General features: G+C 44.2%; 1 protein-coding gene across 1 annotated transcript; it reads right to left on the bottom strand.

Moving 5' to 3' along the window:
- Window positions 1-8,453: 8,453 nt before the first annotated feature.
- On the bottom strand, window positions 8,454-9,404 carry LOC310996576 (olfactory receptor 52L1-like; the record flags this gene model as incomplete). The annotated part of the gene is made up of 1 exon (XM_083985998.1): window positions 8,454-9,404. The coding sequence occupies exon 1, from the start codon at window positions 9,396-9,398 to the stop codon at window positions 8,454-8,456; it is 945 nt and encodes a 314-aa protein (XP_083842124.1). The 5' UTR covers window positions 9,399-9,404.
- Between the last annotated feature and the right edge of the window lie 11,441 nt (window positions 9,405-20,845).

Here is a 20,845-nt window from a genome sequence, read left to right as displayed (position 1 = left end):
TTCACAGGGAAATTTAACGGAATTGGAATTTCTAACTTTAGATATTTGCAGGAGAGACTCACGTAAACAAGCGCGAGATTAGACGTGACGTCACACGCGAGATCAGGACGACCTTTGTTGTAGGAAGAGACTGCCTGTAATGTAATGCAGCCGGTAGTGAAGCAGACATCACAGAAAGGTCAACACATCTGAATTTACGGAGATTGAGAACAACAACAACTGGTTTCATTTCGATGGGTGCCCCTATCAGTTTGAGACCGAGTTTACCGATGACGAGCTGAAGGAAATGGAGGAGAAAAGGGGAGGGAGAGCTGCCATTGGAGTGTCGGTGCTGGGCCTGGGGGGTTCGAGTGGTCTGGCTGTGGTCACTGCCTGCCAGTGGCCGCTGAAACTGAATGTAACTGAATGTTTGTGCTGTCAGGAGGAGTCGGATGTGTTTTGTCAGTGCCTGGACGTATGCTGGATGCAGAAAGTTGCTGCATAACGTATAACTGGAGGAGAGTGGGTGAGTTGTTTTTGTCTCTTTTCAATAGAAACCAGGCAAAGCTAGCAGGTGTTTGATGCTTCGTATTATGTGCTGGGACCCTGTTTGTACTCTTGATGATGTATGGTGCTGTTCTGAGCATTATTTGTGGCTATGAGTAGCTTTTAGACCGCAGTTTGCGCATGGAGAAATAGACTGTGCTGTTTGTTATGATTTAGTCTTTGCTAAAGTTGCTACATAGGGAGAAGCTAGCAGACGGTCAGCAGACTTCATCTCTCGAGGGGGAGTCTAACTTGGTGTCATGGTGCGTTGGACCATGGGTTAAATTTATGCTGGAATATCCCTTTAATAGGCTGCCTAATAACTCTTTGTGACCCCAGCTGGTCACCAGTTTGTCACACCTCACCTGTCAAATAGGGCTGTCAATCTTCCCCCCAAATCAGGTTCGAATTTCTAACCCATCTTATGTTAAATATTCGACTAACATTCGAATTTTTAATATGTTTTTTTTTTTTTTTTTTTAATCTATTATAGAGGGGGGGGGGGGGGGGGGGGCAGCGATGACGGTGGCGACAACGACACAGCAGAACGCAGAACAATCCTGCATTGGAGCTGTCCATGGCTGTCCACTCCCCCCTCCTCGCGGGGGCTGCAGGGAGGGCACAGAGTAGTGGTGCAACAGATCACAGCTGATCCGTGATCAGCACACAAGTGGTCCACGGATCTATCGATTAAAAAAAAAAAAAAGGTGTGCGTGTAGTGTGGGGACACATACGCGCACCGTGGCGGCCGAATGAACGGGCAACGGGCAATTTAAAAAACTCTGCTCGTATATTTGAAGCTGCAGCTTTACCTTGTGCACAAAAACTGCATTTTGTTTTATCAACATGTGTACTACTCTGAACGTCGCGACGCACTACGTTAATTTGCCTCGTTAACGTTCGAACGTCAGTTTCCACCTTCAAATGTTCTCATTTTGACTAACATTCGAATTGTATTCGAATAGCAAAGTTCGTTCTGACAGCCCTACTGTCAACGTCTCTATGAACAGGGGCCTGTTGCACAAAAGTAGACATCCAGGATGAATGACTAAGCTGGGCTCAACAAATCCAAAACAAGAGCGTCCAGGCTTAATTGGTTGCACAAAGACCAAGCCAGGATGAGCAGACACGGATTCATCAAGCCAGGTGAAGCAAATCCTGAATCAGTGCATGCACATGGCTTCCGTGATCGACCAGAGATTCACCGATACACCATGGCAACGAGAGCGGTGTACTTCTCCCCCAAATCCTGATGGAGGCGTATGAAGAGGTCAAACACCAAATAAAAAAGAAAGGAAACACCGCCACAGTGATAAAACAGAGAGAAAGCAAAGTATTGCGGACCACCTGAATGCGTAAGTAGTGCACAAATACACATTCACTACCTCGCTGAAACTATCACAATTACAATCCAGATAGTTAATTAACATATTTGAAAAACATTGTACTCGAAATTGAGTTGAGTTGAAATTGCAAGTGAAATTGACCGCACATGTGAGTGAAACTGTAACTCCATGTTTGCTCCTCATGCTCATCTGCTGTTTCATTGTGTGTATGTGTGTGCGTTATTGATCATAAGATAAGCACTTAAAGCCAACCATGCTTCCTCTCTTTCTGTCTACCATATAGTATATACACACCACACGCGAGAGACACGGCAGGTGGAGGGGCTGACTGGCAGAGATGAGAGATGGTGAAACGCTGTTTTTTTCCTTTTTTCTGTGACAGTCTCATCAATTAATGGTAAACACTGCATATATATATCTGTGTGTGCGCGTGTAGATTAAATATGACTGGGCCGAAACGGACATGGCAGCAGGTCAAGGTTAAATACAAGAACATCCTGCTGAATGGTAAGTGCCCTGACAAATACCTAACAATGCACAAGTGTACATTGTGTCCAGAGGGTGCCTGCTCACCCACAAGCAGGGCACAGGTGGTGGTTCACCATCACCTGACTTCACCCCAGCAGAGGACAAAGCCTTGGACCTTGACAAAGGCAGGCCTGTATTGGAGGGGATCCCTGGGGGGACCGACACAAACACATGGCCCTCCCAAGATATTCTTCCATCTCTACATGGGACATAACCAACCATTCATATCCAATCCATTTGGACCATCTGACTTTGGTTTGCCTTGCAGTTTCTGGCAACACCATCACACTGTTGGAGCCACCAACACCAGGGTCACCAACACAAACACCAGAGGATGCTGATCCAGTGAGTAACCTACTCCATCAAAGGGCATACTGTAGGCCTTGCATGTCTCGTCTACTAGCTTCAATATGAATCCCACTAAATGTGATAGAGTGAAGGCACCAGTGCTGCAGCAGCAGAAGCAGCAGCAGATGACGACTACAACGGTGACTCAAGAAGTTTAGTTTAGTTTATTTCGGTCAATACATGTCATTAAAAGAAAAGTAACAAACCAGAAAGAAAAAAGTAAATAAAGAAAAGTAACATCAATCTGAATAAACAATAAGTAAACAGAAAAAGAAAATTTGGACCGAAAAGGCAGGATGACTTCTTGAGTCAAGAAGGACTCAAGAAGGCTTGAGGTATCATGTCAAGCTTGTGGAAGTGCTCATCACACAAAATATAATTTCTGTAACAGGACCCAGATGCTGTACAGGATGAAAGCCAGTCTGGCAACATAGTGAGTATTAATAGAAAGACATTCCCATTATGCAAAATTCCCGCTGTGCTATTTGCTATGTGTTTACAGAACTCACAAGCTATCAGACAGCTCTATGCCACCCATCTCGAGCGGCAAATACAACTGGCAGATGTTGAGATGCAATATAAGAAAAGAAAGATGGAGGACCTCTTGCTGGAGGCTGAAATTAAAAGGAGGACACTGAGAAAACTGGACCTAAAAAAAAAAAACTCGAGTGGGATGTGAGTTATGCCTTCAATGCACTTACATACATTGTAACAAACAATGTATTAATCATTCTTTTCCTTTCTTCCCCCAGCTCCAAGAAGATGAGAGATCTTCACATTAAAAGGTCAAATTAGATTTTGGTGGTTTCTGCTTGTTTAATGTATGCACAGTTAGGGCTACCATAGAGATGACAAAAAACATTACATAACAGCTGTGGAATTGCCATCTGCCATCCTACTAAGTGCTATGATTGGTTGGAAGGCACACACCAAAGGCTTTAAGGTAGTATGTGTCATGCTAATTAAATAACCATTTGGAGCTTGTGAGGTGTGAAGGTGCAAAGGCGTTCTCAATTAAGTCAAGCAATCCAATAGGATATATGAAGGCCCAAAATGGTGTGTTCCTTCCTGCTCTAACAATGGCATGCCTATTGTTAGAGTGTTGTGGACGAAGAAGCACTCATGCTCAGGAGAGCCTTCAGGCAGGAAAGGGTCTTCAGGGACAGGTTGGACCCATTGGCCTTCCCTGATAGACCACCTCTATGAAAGGTAAAGATTTTCTGCAAATGGCATCCACTATCTCTGCAGGCTGCTGGGTCCCAAGATCCAACACCGCACAGCACGGGGCCATGTGCCGAGTGTCCAACAAATGGTTTGTGTGGCCTTGCGCAGCTTCCTGTACTCGGTGGGGGATGCAGAACATCTGAACAAGGCCACAATTTGCCATACAATAAAGAGTGTGTGTCTGGCTATTAAAGCACTTCCAGATGTCTTCATCTCCTTTCCTGGCCACAGAAGACTCTGCGACATCAAAGAGGATTTTTATAGGATTGCAGGTAAGAGAAATGACAAATTACTGGACAAGTGTTAACAGTAAGATAGGCCGGTGCATATTCTCATTTGTCCAGGTCATAGTATTTCAAAGGAGGTTAAATCGAAAGCAACTGGACTTAGTTATTTGTCTAGGAAGACGTTTCACCTCTCATCCAAGAGGCTTCATCAGTTCATGTACGCAGCTAAACTAAACAGGGACCCACAAAAGGACATAACACAAGACAAGACAGACAAGGAACACAACAGGGTCCTGACTGATACTCATTGCTTTGTGTTTAGGTTGTCAACAATGTCAGTAGTGCACTGGACTGCACCAACATAAAAATAAAATCCCCCCCTCAGGTGATGTGCATTGATTGGTTTCTCTTTTCATTTCTTTTTATTAAGGAATTCATCATACAACACAGACAACAAGACAAACACAAGTAAAATAAAAATGATGATTGGTTTAATAGTCTACATCTTATCGTTTCAGATGGTCTGCAATGCTGACTACCTGATCATCAATGTTGTGGCAAAGTGGTCTGGCTCGGCCCATGACTCCTGAGTCTTTCAGAACTCTGCAAACTATCAGTGCCTATCACAAGGTGAGCCACACAACCTCTATTGATAACCACCTGAGGTTGTGTTACTGACATTTTGTATTCACAGGTGAATTCTCAGGTGTCACTGGGTTTAACACAGCCAAATCAGATCTTGATCAATCAAATTAGCTCCTCTCCTCACCTTTGAATGTGCTGCACGTGAGGCGCAAAGCAATTTTGTAATTTTATGTTTTGACATGGACGAAGGAGACAGCAACGGCAGACAGCCAAACATTTTCCATGAGGAAACTGGTCTGGGAGGTCCAAGCTCACAGTGGCAGAATGATAACGCAAACAGAACTCCACGGGCTGATGAAACAAAAGGGGTCTGGGAGGAGGTTACTAATATCATTAATCAGGTTTTGGCCTGATAACCGTTGCCCAGTGAAAAAAAACAGCCTTTTTCCACTAAAAAAGACGCTCACATTAAATAACCTATATTTAAATCCCATGTATGTAAGTGTGCACAGATCACAACATAAACAAATATCATGTGTAACAGGGATAAAATCAGAAGCATAATGGACGCTTTGCCGAGCATCTCTCTTATTCTTTTTTTCTTTTGAATTTTCTGAGATTAGAGATGCCGAATATATACTCACCATCTGATGCCGAGGCTGTTTGTGATTGGCTGAGAGAGATCTTAGTTTGTTTTTAGTTTTTCATTAGTCACAGTTTCAGCTGTGTTAAGTCAATCAGGTTGAGTTTCCATTACGCGTGACAAACGCCTTTGATCTGACATCAGATATGACAGGACAATCGATATAGATATAAATTTATTCAGATAGTTACATAAGTGGTTGTGGTGATTATTTGCATAGAAATGTGCCTGACATTCTGGAAACCTGCCTGTGAGGATTTGGTGATGTGTGCGCACTGTGCACCGGTCAGCCAAATTACCACTGCGCAGGTTGGTCCACCATGCGCTGCACCAAGCAACTAGAAAATTTCCTCTGGGGAAATTTTGAATGGGCCACGGGGCTACTTAGCCTCGTAAACCAGCCTCTCACGGAAATGCATTTCATTTCATTCCGAGGGAGAGTCTGGCCTCATTGCCGCTGTAAGCGTTTGGCCTGAAACCCTCAGAAGGCCGAGCCAATCAGCATCGCCGCTGTGATTGACACAGCACGTTGGCCAATCAGGGACCGACTGGTGCAACGCCCCGTCACTACACCAACTTGCTGATTGGCTGAATGGGGTTGTCTGTCAACGCTACTACCAAAGATATTAAACCGTCATTGCTACTACTCCCGCCCAGCTCCCGCCCACCCCAAACGCTTACAGGGGGGATGAGGCCAGACTCTCCCGAGAAATTAAATGAAATGCATTTCCGCGAGAGGCTGGTTTACGAGGCTAGGGGCTACTGCCGGTTTTGCCATCTCTGTCAACATGGGAATCAAACCCACGATCTTAAGGTCAAGTCAAAGCTGATCAGACACATGATCATCTTTCTATAAGCACTGATCTGGAGAAGCTGTAACCACACTAGGTTACGTGTGTGTGTGTGTGTGTGTGTGTGTGAGGAGTGTGCGCTTACGTGCGCATTTGTATGTTACCTGTGTGTTTTGATGTGTGTGTGTGTGTGTCTGTAACTGTAATCACATGAAGCTGGTTCTAGAGTCTGTGTGTGTGTGTGTGTGTGTGTGTGTGTGTGTGTGACTGACTTGACACATGTTATGAGCTGCATCCTGTGTCAGTCTGATTTAGCTGTGTGTCTGTGTTTATAAACATTTAAACGAGCGCCAGGTGGATTGTTTATGAAGTTAACAAGCTCTGGCCTGAGAATCACAGAGGTTACCACGGCGATAGGGGCCCCCCGCAGGCTGAGACAGACAGAAACGTGGAGAAAAAGAGTGATTTTCTGCCTCTGCACTGGTCTCGCAAAAGGCATACGGTGACAAAACGGTAACTCCTATCAGAACAAAACACAGATCAACGGTGCTCTAAGGACTTCCTGAAAAATTTGTTACGATTTGGTCTTCCTACAGTAAATATTTTGGAGACGCTGGAAGTTTTAAAACATTGGTCCGTTCTGCTTCTCTCAGAAAATCTTTGTATTGGAGTCAATGAGGAGCAGAGACAGACGTGGCCGCACTCAGAGGCTGATTCTGTAAGTCTCTCTGATATTTTGAGCACATGATGAGAGACAGAACAAGTTTGTCTTACAAATTCTGAAAAAATCATGTGTGTAGAGTGTAAATTGTGGCCGGGCCGAGTGTGGAATGAGAAAAAATCTGGAGTTTTTCTGGCATCTCTCCCACTCTAACTGATGATGTCACCCACTCTGACACGAACATTCCGTGCAATACACAACCATTATAATCTCATAATTTCTCCAAAAATGATCATGGTCAATGATCAGGGATTTATCAAAAACTATATGACCTATCAAAACGTGGAGTAATACGACAATACACAAGACTTGTGTCTACTGTTTAAAGTTTAAATGAAGTCTCTAGGTGAAAGTATGCCTGAGCAGTAGACGTTTGTTAAACTCCAATGATTGTTCTTTTTCGCTCTTTTTTTACGCCTGTCCCATTGACTTCATTGCAAAATTTTTGCGCAGTTTGTCGCGAAAAATTTGTAAACTGTTGAGAAAAGTAATAGCATACTGATCCCGGGCACTATTTCATAGCTGTAGGGATCAGTGCCCGGTGCAATGGCCCGTGGCCCTAATTAGAGCCCAATGGGACCTAGGTAACAGCACGTCATGGATGAATAAAAAATGAATAATAATAATCATGGAGGTGAAAAACAACATTTTATGATACAACATATCTGTTTTAGAAGAACACAAACCAAAAGTACAAAAAAAATCTGTGTGATGTTGAACAGAAAATCAACCTCAGAAAGCCAAAGTGATCTGTTGTTTACATTTTAATCTCACTTTATACACAGTTTTTATCACGATAGCTTGTAGTTCTCGCGTGATCTTAGGTCTCCAGGTGCTCGGAACGCATCCAGTGTGCGAGGGTTTGATGGGGATCAGTCCTCACTAATCTGCCCAACTTTCAGAGCAGCAGAAAATTAGTTTACAATATTTGCAGTGGTCTGGAACCTAGTGTCCTAGTCACTGATGATACTGTCCGTAACGGTAAAAAAAACTCAGCGTTGTGAATAGGGGTGGAAATTAATAAAAATTTCGCAATTCCGATTCCATTGTCAATATTGCTTTTTGATCTAATTCTTATCAATTCTCCTATCAATTCTCATTGGGTGAGGGAACAAAAGGGAAATGTGTTTGTTTGCCAGGGCCTGCCTGTCTACTTTTAGTAGATACAGTTTAATACTATGGGTTACTATGGCCACAGGCCTTATTACAATGTTTCCATCTTGTGGTTTTCACACATCAGTATTGTCTCACTAGTTATTGTTTTCATATAACATTCATTTTTATATTTGGATCAGAGAGAGAGAGAGAGAGAGAGAGAAAGTGCGAGGGAAAAGACACAGAGCATGCACCAGACTACAGGCAAAACCTGAGACGCATTGGTGAGAAATGAAGAGAGGAAAAACAGTAAGAATAGACATGTATATGTCCAGGAGACTTTGTTCCGTCCTCACAACATGAACATGGGTGGTGGCTCAGGTTTGTTGAATGATTTACCATTTGACAAACCTTTATCTTTCACTTGATGACAAACAGGCGTTTAGACAGAAACATTTCAGAAAAGAATTTCCGTATCTCTTTGGACTGTATGCCATAGATTATGGGGTTGAGACTTCCGGGCACTATAACAAACAGGATGAAAGTAAGTTTTCTGTAGTCTGAGTACTGAGGGAAACGATGTAAAGTTATGATAATACATCCACTTAACAACATGATCAGGTAAACAACCAGGTGAGTGCTGCAGGTCATTAATGCTTTACTGTTCAGAGACTTGTTCTTACTAGTTAGACAGACCACAGTTATCTTTGCATAGGTGAGAACCATGCTGCCTATAGACCCTGTAAACAGCACCACTGTGAAAGTGAGGCCATAGACATTATTAATGAACACACTCTCACAGGAGAGTTTGAACAGGGAGGCATTGTCACAGTGAGTATTCTTAATCAGAGTCCTGCATCGGTTCAGTCTTATGGTCAGACCCAGCAGAATCCCAACCAGAACAAAGGCCACTCCCCAGGCAGAAACCGTCAGCTTGATCACCATCTTGTTGGTCATTATGGAGGCATAACGCAGGGGATTGCAGATGGCCACATATCTGTCAAAAGCCATAATCATGAGCACAGTGTGACCAGTGGTACTAACAAAGTTTGAGGAAAAAGCCTGGACCACACATTCATAGTAAGTGATGAGACGTTCAGAAGGAGGAAGCAGCATGTCTGCAAGCACACGAGGCAGAACACGAGTGCTGCTAATGATATCACTGACAGACAGGTTGCAAAAAAGCAGATACATGGGCTGGTGAAGGTTTTTGTCAATGAAAATAACAACTAAAATGCTCACATTTGCAACCATTATAAACAAGTAGAAGAAAAGGAGTGAGAAGAACACTGGATAGACGGACTCCTCCGAGACCTTCAACCCCTCCAGCTGGAGAATGGGGCTGTTGAAGGTGTAGTTTTCCATCAACCCAAAAGAACAGAACAATGACCTTTAAGATTATTGATGATGTCCTCCTAATCTTAATATCAGAGATTTCACTTGATTTGATTTCAGAAACAGTTAAAGTTGCAGGAGTGTGTGTTCCTTGTTAACTTTGGAAGTAATAGAGTAACATTTTGAAAACAGATGCCTGTAAATCAGTTACCTTTATCTAAGTGTCCCTTCTCTCTTAGCCTTTTCTTCAACTATCTCACCTTCAGAAAATATCCACCTGCATCTGTCATAGTTTCCTCTGTAGGAAGCTTTTATAGACATGATTATATCATATGGGAAATCAGTTATTTCTTAAGACAAATATGTGATGCAACATGAATTCATAATGATGTTCAAAGTACATTGTCTTCAGTGTTTCCTTTTGTTTTCCAAACTCTTTTACCATAATTGACTGTCACAGTGGACAGACAGGTGGGATGGTGGGGCTTTGTAATGGCACAAGAGGGTGGAGGCTGCAGGGAAAAATCACTACCATTGCTCCACCACTGATGTACTGAGGTTCAAGGAACAAAACATCATTGACTGGATGAGCTGACCACTAGTTAGATCCTAGTTAGCACCAGCCTAACACTTTCAGTCAGTCTCATGTCTTTTAGATGGAAGTTTTTTTTTCTGATAGTGGTAAATGTTGCTGAGCAAAATAAACTCAAACTCAAACGTCCACAGGCTGATGAGTCTGGGAGGATGTTACTAATATTGTCAATCAGGTCTACATTGATAGACTGAGAACTGTAATGCAGTGAAAAACTAAAGGAAGATGCATTGGTTGGGCCTAGGCAATGAAGAAAGGAGTTGGTTAAGTTTAGTAAAAAGACCAGGTAGAGGCTAGACAGGCTAGTTTTGCTGCTTGTTTTGCAGTTAATTATGCACATGATCTGTTTGACCCCAAAAAAGAAAAAAGGATCAATGCGCACTGCACAGCCTCCAGTTCCCTGATTACGTCCGTCTGTCCGTTCGGAGTGGGGGGGGGGGTTCCCCAATAGCCTTTTCGGAATAGCGGGGTCTTTAGAAAAAATAGAAAACCACGCTATTACGACGAATGAAAGTCTATCTTCGGAAAGGCGGTGTTTCGGAAAGGCGGGGTAACCGTGAAAAACACACCCTTTTTCCACAAATAAAGCAGGATCTCTGTTACCCACGATATTTGTTTATGTTGTGATCTTTGCACAGTGCAGTTTTTAAAGATGTGCTTAGTATATTATTGATATTACTGTACTTAAGCTGTGTTTGTGGATGTGGCAATCTCTAAAAATTATATAAAAGGAAGGGGGAAAAATTGTTGGGGGAATTTCCAACTGTGTTATTACCTTGATTTATCATGTTTAATTGTAATTCAGATTATTATAGAGCAGGGGTCGGCAATAGGCGGCTCGCGGGCCAAATGTGGCACGCCGAACCTTCCAATGTGGCCCGCGACTGAGTTCTGATAGTTTACGTACTGTATTTCTCGGTCTCTGAGCCTACAGGCGCCTGTAAGTCAATGCGCTGGGACACGGAAACACGTGTTCCAGCGCATTGTTAGTGTGTGCCTGTGAGCCCCAACACTGGGATAAGGAAACGCCCAGGTACCCAAATCACCATGCGCAGATTTTTGGGGAGTCGGCTGGACTGCAGGGTTTTCCCTGCCTGTCTGCAAAGGTTATGGGTGATTTTGGCCTTGGTTTAACTGTGTGTGCATCATGCATGGGGGGCCGTTTAGATGAAGCGTCTTTGGTGCGTGCTCAAACCCATTCAATGCGCGCTCCCAACTCAAAAGCCGTAGTGGCACGTGTTTGGTGCGACTAGGGCTGCCCCCGACCAAAGATTTTGTTGGTCGACCAGTAGTCGTCACTTATGGCGATTAGTCGACTAATCGACCCCCCACCTTGACGAAAAAAAAAAAAAAAAAAATTAAAATTAAAATTATTATTATTTTTTTTTTTTTTTGCTGCCCGCGGTCAGGTTGAGAATTAATTAATTAATGCTCGTGACTCCGGCCGTGTTGGGTCCGAGATTCAACAACAAGCCGGTCGGGTTTCACCATTATTACCGGCAGAATGCCCGTTTATCACCAATAAACACAGTAGATGAGGAGGGTAAAAAGTTACTGAGCTCAGGCTGTGTGACGGGGTGCGGGGGTGGGGGTCCGCGGCGTGGAGCGGTGCGGGCATAGACATGTCTATGGGTGCGGGTCTCTGACTGCAGCGGGGACCATCATGGATCCGCTCCGTGACACTGAGACTGACCGCCGGTGAGCGCTGTGGGACGGGACCGGGGCTCAGACAGCACCCGCTAATGGTGACAGCGGTGATACGAGAGAGACTGCCGTGCCTTGTAAAAAAAAAAAAAAAAAGTGTCACGTCACGACTTCCTGTATCTGGCCCTTCAAAATAAAAGCCCAATAGCCTTTCATATACAGTTCAGTCATTGATGTTGGCTTAATTTTGACGAGACACGGCTCCAAATGTTTTTCCTGCGACCAATCGACCAATTAAATTTTGGTCGGCTAATGATTTTTTGGTCGACCAGTGCTTGGTCGACTATTTGGGGGCAGCCCTAGGTGCGACGCAGTTGTTTTTCCTTGCACGTTCCTGCACATTGGCAGGGACCTGCTTCTCCCCCGGTGTTGTGTCCCAGTGACCTCGGTCTGTGTCTCTCCTAATGTTTCCCACTTAGCTCTGCCTCATTTGAAAGGCGAAGGAAGCCCGTGAAAGACATCGCCTCCGAGATGCAGAATGTGTGTTGAAGAGAAATACACATGTCAGGACCAATGACTTGTATCATCAGAACAGACATGTCCTGTGATGGTCAGCCTCCTCTCATATTTAAGATGAAAATCACAGGTCATGTCTCAGGATACAAGCCAGCAGTGTAAAGCTCCAGCATGATATGTAAATGATGAAATGATGGGCTATGTCAAGATTTTTAGTTTTATATCATACAAAACATATAAAAATCAATCCCCACCGGGGGCAACACGGCTGCGCAGCACTGCCTTGCGAACTGTGTGGAAACGACAACAAACAGCTTACTTTGCTTCTCCTGTAATTGAATGCCAGGCTTTGCCCTTCCTGCCATTGTCCTTATAAAAAGTGTAACCCAGGTTAAAAATGTGTATTAAAAGTATTTTATTGTGTATTAAAAACAGACATAATTGAGTTAAAAGCAGTAAATTAGTTCATTATATATCAAAAACCAAGATGTTTGAACTAAAAACAGTGAAATTCATAGTGGATAAATCAATTAATTCAATATAATGTTTTGTTATTAAGATACCGATATTCAGTTAAAAAGAAGACCAGAACTGTAATAAAGTTATGTGGAGTTTTAGTTTGAAAGAGCTGGTCGGAAGACGATCTTTTCATCCAATCGGAGGAGAAGCTCCCTCCCACTGACCCAATCGGAGCAGGTTCACTTCCTCTTGAAGCTGCTAGAAGGAGGAGAGCAAGCCACATTGAGCACGAGCCGACACGAGTCACGAAAAACACACTTCAGGACGGTGAAACAATAAAAAAACACGGAGAAAACTGTTGGAGAAGATCCCCCGGACGACCAGGACCTGCGTGAGTGCAGTTGGAGGAGCCGCTCGGGAGGAGAAAAGCATCGGTCAGGTTTTTTTCGTTGGATCCCAATTGAGATACGGACCTACCTGGAAGTTGGAGCCAGTTGATGTTGATGGCGAGCCAGACCCCGGAGAATCCTGAGAAACCGATGTCGTGGAATCTGAATCCTTTTGCACCAGTACACATATACCCCTTTCCCACTGGCCAAAAAACCCGTTTAAACCCGCTAACAATCGGCTTTTGGTGGCAGTGGGAAAGGCGCACCGAGCCGACGCGGGTCAAACGACTCGGCAAGCGACGCGGGTTAAAATCACCTTTAATCGGCTCGGCTCCGAACGGCTTGCAGTGGGAACGCCAGACCCGCGTCAACCCGCTAATTTACGTGATGACACTGAACATTACGTGACGCTATGTCATCGCGCCGGTCGCGTCTCATATCACGTACCAAAACAAAGCTCCGCTCCGCTCTGCTCTCATCCGAGACTGGGATCAAAACATCAAAGAACACTGACCAAAAACGATAGAAAAAAAGAAAAGAAAAGAAGCTACAGTCTGTTTAACTGACGTGTTGTGCCGCGGAGGTCCGTCATCCGGCCGCAGCAGACTCGCTGTCCTCCGCGGTCCTGGTGCTCCAGGTCAGCCAGCCAGAGAGTCTACCTCGGCGGACGGACACTCCGCGGTGGGCGGCTGTGGCATGACTGTGTGTGTCTCTTGCACCGCGGATGAGAGCAGGGCGACTGGTTTCTGCTCTGTCTGATCCCTCAGCGGGGGGTCAGACTCGGCTCATTTTGGTCAATGGGAAAGGGGCCAAATGCCGATTGTTAGCGGGTCGACCCGCGTTTAAAAAACCCGCGTCGACCCGCTAATTTTAGTGGGAAAACGGCTATACACACACCACCCACACACAAGTGAGGTGGGACTGATATTTCACCTATACGGTGATAACTGACTGAACTGAACACTAGAAATTAAAGCAGCTGCAGAACTTTATTTTATTTTTTATTTTTCATACTTACCCGGGTAAGAGTTGTTATAAATGTGTTATTATTGTGGTCTTCCCATCCTGCAATAAAAAGGGAAGCATATTGTTTCTTTAAGAGAATACAGTGTTTGGGCCCTAGTTTGCTGGCGCAGCGCAGGTGGCGCAAGGTAACGCAGCCGGTCTAATGCAAGTTTCGACCAGCGCAGCCGAGCGCAAAGTCAGATTGGGAGATTTGTAGATCGCGCTGCGCTGAGATAGGCGTGGCCGCGCAGCAGGGGGAGGCGTCACAGATTCAGCTTGGTGCAGTGGAAGTTTTGTGCGAAAATGTCTCGCCGAGGTTGCGCTGAAAGCTCGCCACCTCCAACCAGTTCTACTCTCAGCGCAGGGCGGAGCGCAGCAGGTGCAGTGGAAGTTTGACTGACTGACCTGCAGTGCACACACGTCACCAAGACCTCACAGGCAGATTTACACAGTTCCAGACACATTTCAATGCAATAAATATCCACAATAACCACTATTTAATGCAACTAATGGAATCAACACGTGAATTTATATCTATATAGATTGTCCCGTCACATCTGACGTCAGATCAAAGCAGAGATCAAAGGCTGTCAGCGCGTAAAGGAAACTCCACCTGAATTAACACAGCAGGGACGAACTGGCACTGAAAAGCAGCTGTGGATGTCCCAAGCAGGACTGAGGGTGGATGACTGCATGTCGCTGCCGTGTTGAGATACCACTCTGCCCTTGTGATGATCGCTTTATTTATTTATTTACTTATTAATTCATTAGCGCATCAGGCAGCCGTAATGAAAAACAAAACACAAATCTTCATCTCTCTTAGTCCACCACCACTGCCTCGGTATCAGATAGTCAGTATATAGCCTACTACAGTATACTCAGCATCTCTATCACAGAAAAAAAAAGAGACGGACAGAGAGAGAGAGAGAGAGGAGGACAGAGAGAGAGAGAGAGAGAGAGAGAGAGAGCGTCCTTTACGCTGATTTCATCCGTTACGCATGGTGTTTGTTTATGTTGTATTATACCTCTCATCTTGCTTACAGGGTTTGAATAAATGTGAGTTTCTTTATTAGTTTATTAGTTGTTGTTTCTTTCATTGGGCAGGGGTTCTCAGTGTATCAGATCAAACCTGATTAAGGATATTTGTATTATTATTAGTAAACTCATTGTTGGTCACTCTGAGCTCGGACCTCCGGGGAAACAGCTGTTTCCTCCGGGGAGAGGTTCGGCCTCTGGCGTCGCTGTCTCCTCCGTCCAGTCCAAGTATAAAATGACAAACTTGCAGCGCGCATCGCCCTCCGCGCAGTTAAAGGTGAGGAGAGGAGCTCATTTGATTGGTGAAGATCTGACTCGGCTGTGTCAAACCCACTCCACGCCTTTCTCTCCTCCTCCTGTCTCCCTCCCGCCCTCTCTCCTCCCTCTTCGCCGTTTGCGCCGGTGGGAGGGACGAGGGGCGGGCTTGCGCTGGTCTAAGTCTGACTGCGCAGCCCACGAATCTTGCGAAATGGACCTGGTCCAGCCCCGTTGGCGTGGCGAAGCTGCGCTGAGCTTAGACTTCGCTCGGTCTAAGAAACTAGGGCCCTTTGTGTCGTTCCTGAGCATCGGTTGGTCAATCCGGTTACATGCTGCTAATCCGACATGCAGCTATTTCGACATTGACTTATAATTGTCGGAATAGCGGCATTAACATTATTTTTCAAACGTCCCACTATTCCGACATTTTTTTTTTCATTGTCGGAGTAGCGGCACTTTACTATTTTTCAAACATTCCGCTTTTCCGACATTGATTGATTACCTTATAGTCAGATGTGTCCTTCTGATTTTTTTTTTTTTTTCATCTGAGACACTGTTTCTCATACACAAATACATAGGCCTATTAGAGAAGAAAAAACAAACCCTCCAAGTTTAAAAACACACCGGCAGCTGAGATTTGGGAGGTTTTTGTTTTTATTGTAGCCTATTAAAATGCAAGATCATTTTCTGACTGCCCGATGCCATGTATCTCGCTTTCTTTCCCCCACCCTCCGCCCGTTGTCTTCGTTGTCACTTTGTTGTCACTTTGTTGCCGCTCCACAGAGCGCACATGGCTAATTAATATGCACGTGCTGACCATATATGGTTGTGTAGGCATTCCGGGGGCGGAGGTGTGTTCACGTGCGCAACTGCGCACCATTCTTGGATCCAGTTTGATTTATCAAAGAGAAATTGTGGAGAGTTGTGCACGCACAGTTTGATAGATCTGAAAAAGGTGTAAATATTGTGGGTGTCTTTTCGCTGTAGGCCTAAGCAAAACATTTAGTAGCAGCAGTTTTACACTGCTTACTTACAGTTTTGATAAATGAGGCCCCAGGCCCTAAGCCCAGAGCCCAGACGCTCACATATGCAGCTCCGCGGCTCATCCGCGGCGCTGTCCGTGGTGCTGAAGGTGACAGGTTAACTTGACAAACAAACTGCAGCATAGTTCTGTTTGTTTATCATATGTGTCAGTTTTGTTTGTGACTTGGTAGTTTAGTTGTTGAGATTAAGAACATCATTCCCTCATCAAACCAGTGATAGGCATGCTGAAAAGAAAAGAGAGAGAGAGACGCGCCTGCATATCGCAGCTGTAAAAAAAAAAAAAGACCACGTGTCGGAATAGCGGTATCAAAAAGTGTCGGACTACCGGCATGTCTAGATAGAGGGATGTCTAAATAGTGGGCGGACCCCGGTCAATCCTGGGCTCCGTAGTCGACCTTAGAGCTTCTGATACTTTTTGGCCTATTGAATCTAAATCCTATTACTACTTTAAAGGGTTACACGTGTTACAAAAGGATCTGTTGTATCATAAATAACTGTGTGTTTTTCAACTTCCACAATAAATTTCTTAAGTTTTTCCGCCGTTTCGTCCGTGAGTAGGAAGGAGAAGAAGATAGCTCGGTTTCTCCAAAAACGGAGCTCCCGCTCTAGTTTCTGAGAAAAATGCACTTTTGTGTCAAGTGGCAATCTGCTCATTTTTTTCCCATTCTGCACTCTGCAGTGTGGCATGTCTCCCAAATGATTTCTACGGCTAAATTAGTATTTTTGTCGGCAAATCTGGGGGGTGTGGAGTGCAGCGGTGCGGGTCTCTGGCCGCAGCGGAGACAGCTCCGTGACTGTCTGCTGGCGAGTGCTTTGGGACGGGGGGTGACCGCCATTCCGAAAGACTGCTATTCCGACGGTCCGCTATTCCGTAAATTTCCGAAGGTCCGTCATTCTGAATATCCGAGGGGCCGCTATTCCGAAGGTGTCAATCGTGGTGATTTATTTTGAAGAGTCAGGGACCGGATTCTCTCGTGTGTCTTTGTTTGACTTCCTGTCCGGCTTGACGGGGCGGCCGGCTCAAAGGAAAAATTGGAGAAACCTCAGGGTGAGCAACAGAGGAGGTGGTAGAGTGGGTTCGTTCACTAACCGGAAGGCCGGTGGTTCGATTCCCGGCTCCTCATGTCTGCATGTCGAAGTGTCCTTGGGCAAGACACTGAACCCACACCTGTCCTGTGTGAATGTGTGTGAATGATTAGCTCCCAAAAAAGCCTGTCTGCGAACAGAGCTGTATGAATGTGTGTGAAAGGGTGAATGTGACCATTATAGTGTAAAGCGCTTTGAGTGGTCCGAGTGACTAGAAAAGCGCTATAAGTGCAAGTCCATCCCTCACCCAGACAATATGATGTTGTAGAGGGTATCTTTTGGCCTGGACCAGCCATTCAAAGGCCATTCCCTCTGCTTCATGGGCCAGTTCAAGGCCACACTTTTTTTTTTTCTTTTTTTTTTTATACAGATTATGATAATAGACACTCTCTCAGGTACCCTGTGTGTGAATATGGTAGTCCTCTGATATGTAAAACTGTTTTAAACTACAATCAAAACATAATGGTTTTTATAAACTGCGTGATCTTGGTTTTGTTTGAGTAATCGGTCTCCTTGAATGCTGCTCTGGGGACAAAGTGTTGCATGCTGTATGGCTGTCGGCTTCAACCTAACAGTCTATGGCTACAACACCAGCAGCTCCGCCTTTATATCCCGAAACCCATCAATCAGACCTCAGATCAGAGATGAGATTTAGATAAACCTATATGTAGAATAGGGAATCCCACAATATCAGATTTCAGATCAGCAATGAGATTGAGTTGCCTACCACAACAGCAACTCCCCCCAGCAACCGGTGGTCAACGCCGCTCGTGATGGTACAGGATTGGATGAAAGGGTCAGGTTACCTCAAATTAGATGAGATTTAGATTTGACAGCTCCACGCCCATTTCCGAAGTTTTGTGATTGTTTGTCTGGTGGTGATTAGTTTTGGGAGCAATGATGAAAAGACAAAGAAAAATGCAAAAGAAGAAGGTGACATCTCGTATTTGTATAACGTTAGCGTCCCTACAAAAATACTTATTTAGCCGTAGAAATCATTTGGGAGACATGCCACACTGCAGAGTACCGGTAAAATGAACGGATTGCCACTTGCACAAAAGTGCATTTTTCTCTGAAACTAGAGCGGGAGCTCCGTTTTTGGAGAAACCGAGCTCTCTTCTTCTCCTTCGCACTCTCGAACGAAACGGCGGAAAAACTCGCAGTTTTTTTGAGGAGCACGTTGGAAAGTCATTCTTCAACCACGTGAAAACCGTTTGTTTCTAGGTGATGTACAGAGTTCGCTTTGATGTGAGAAAAAAGGTAAACAAATAGCCAAAAAACAGCAATTAGTGAGGTCGCGAAAGAGTTAATAGCTTACTGTCAGATATTGATATATGAAAGGAGGCTCCCACATGCTTGAGCTTTACACATGTCTAGAGATTTGATATAGTAGCCTACACACACACACACACACACACACACACACACACCTGTGGCTGTGCTGTCTCTCTCTGTTCGTCGGCTCTCTGGACTGTTTGGGCTGTTAATAAGTGGACATGGACGGCCCAACCCGTCCAGACGCGCTGGTTTGAGCCGAGCATATGACTCGGTGAGGCCGGGCTGGGCCTTGGTCTTCTTCTTCTTCTTTTTTTTTGGTTCAAACAGGGAATTAATGCTTGTCGTGAATGTAAACACACTAACGTCAGCGCGTCACTTGAAGCACCACTCTGCTCCAACAAACACTACCACGGCCAAAAATAAAACTACCAGGGCTACGTCTTCTTGTTATGTTACTGCTCCATGGTCGGGTCAATATCAACACCGCTTTAGAGTAGGCTATTATCTATTTTCTATTATCTATATCTTTACCAGAGTGCTGTTATTGACCTCTTTTTCTGAGTTATTCAACTTAACACCGATCAGGCATAACATTATGAGCACCTGCCTAATATTGTGTTGGACCCTTTTGCTACAGAATGCCCAACAATCTTTGATGCACTGTGTATTCTGACACCTTTCTATCAGAACCAACATGAACTTCGTAAGCAGTTTGAGCAAGAGTAGCTGGTCTGTTGAATTGGACCACATGGTTCAGCCTTCGTTCTCCACGTGTATCAATGAGCTACACCCCAGAAGAACGGCAGTTTTTTTAGATGCTCTGACCCAGTCGTCTAGCCATCACAGGTTAGCCAATGTCAAACTTGCTTAATTCCTTCTTCTAACACATCGACTTTGAGGACAAAATGTTAATTTGCTGCCTAATATATCCCACCCACTAACAGGTGCCATGATAAATTGTTATTCAGTGTTATTCACTCCACCTGTCAGTGGTCATAATGTGCCTGATGGGAGTATGAAGCTATATTTTATTTGTAGGAATAGTGAAATTATTTCCTGCTGTGCAGTTATTTGCAAAGTATTATAATGGTCTTTTATTTGCATCAAATGAGGGAAATCACTTATTCCCCAGGCACAGGAATTAAACACAGTACCTTCTTGCTTAGAAGTGAGAGTGCTAACCACAGTACCACCATGCCAGCCAATGCGTAACAGTATTGAATCAAATAAATCTATGTTCAAAAGTGTCTGTCAGACGTTTCATCCCATGTACTTAACTCTGAAATAAACCAAACCCAATCAAACCCAACTGGGCAACTGAGCCAACTGTTTCAATATGTGGGCAGGTTGCTACTGATAGGGTAGTGAAAAGAGACAGTGACAGGCACATTATGCTGGAAGTGTCGGGGTGACTGGGAATCAAAACTGAGTATTTGCTGCTCATTTTGAACCCACTGTCAATAATAAAGATTATGTGGTAAGATAATAGGAGTATTATATTCTGTTGTGGAGTATACATCACTAGTAAAACTAACACTTTATTTTGTTCTGTTAGGTCGGGACTTTCATTTGATCTTCTCTGAATTAATTAAGCCACCAGTTTAGATCCTGTCTCTTGTCATTGTTTAATAGAAAATGTAATACGTATATTATTATTTCAGATCTCATACTGCTAATTGATAACATTAGATCAATCCATTGTCTACACTGCTCATCTATGCAGGGTTGCTGAGGCCAGAACCATCTTGTAGAGAGAAAAGAGAAATTACCACCATACCACTGTGCTGCCCCATTGTTTTCAGCTGCATTGAAATGGAACAGTGAATGCAGATCACAAATATACATTTTACCATGTGCACTACCTGAGATTTCTGTATCCCTGAATGTGAATGTCATTTGAATGTGAATAGAATCTTTTGAAGTCACATGTTCTTTAAAAATTTATTTAGAGTGCATATTTACAAAGTTCAGTATATAACTTAAAATCAAGACAGTTGTTTGGTTGGATTGACCATGGAATGTGGATTCATTCAATGAACTGACTGTTTACAGTTTAAAGGATCATTAACAAGCAGAGCAGGAAATATTTGCACTGCTGCTGTTATGGTTACACCAAGGATCATCTAAAGAAAAAATTCTGAATCATTTACAGTTAGGCAAACATTTTTCTT

This window comes from Trachurus trachurus (genome assembly GCF_905171665.1).
Source record: "Trachurus trachurus genome assembly, chromosome: 14".
NCBI classification, from domain to species: Eukaryota; Metazoa; Chordata; class Actinopteri; order Carangiformes; family Carangidae; genus Trachurus; species Trachurus trachurus.
Note: the sequence above shows the minus strand (reverse complement) of the source record. Positions and strands in the feature narration are given on the sequence as shown.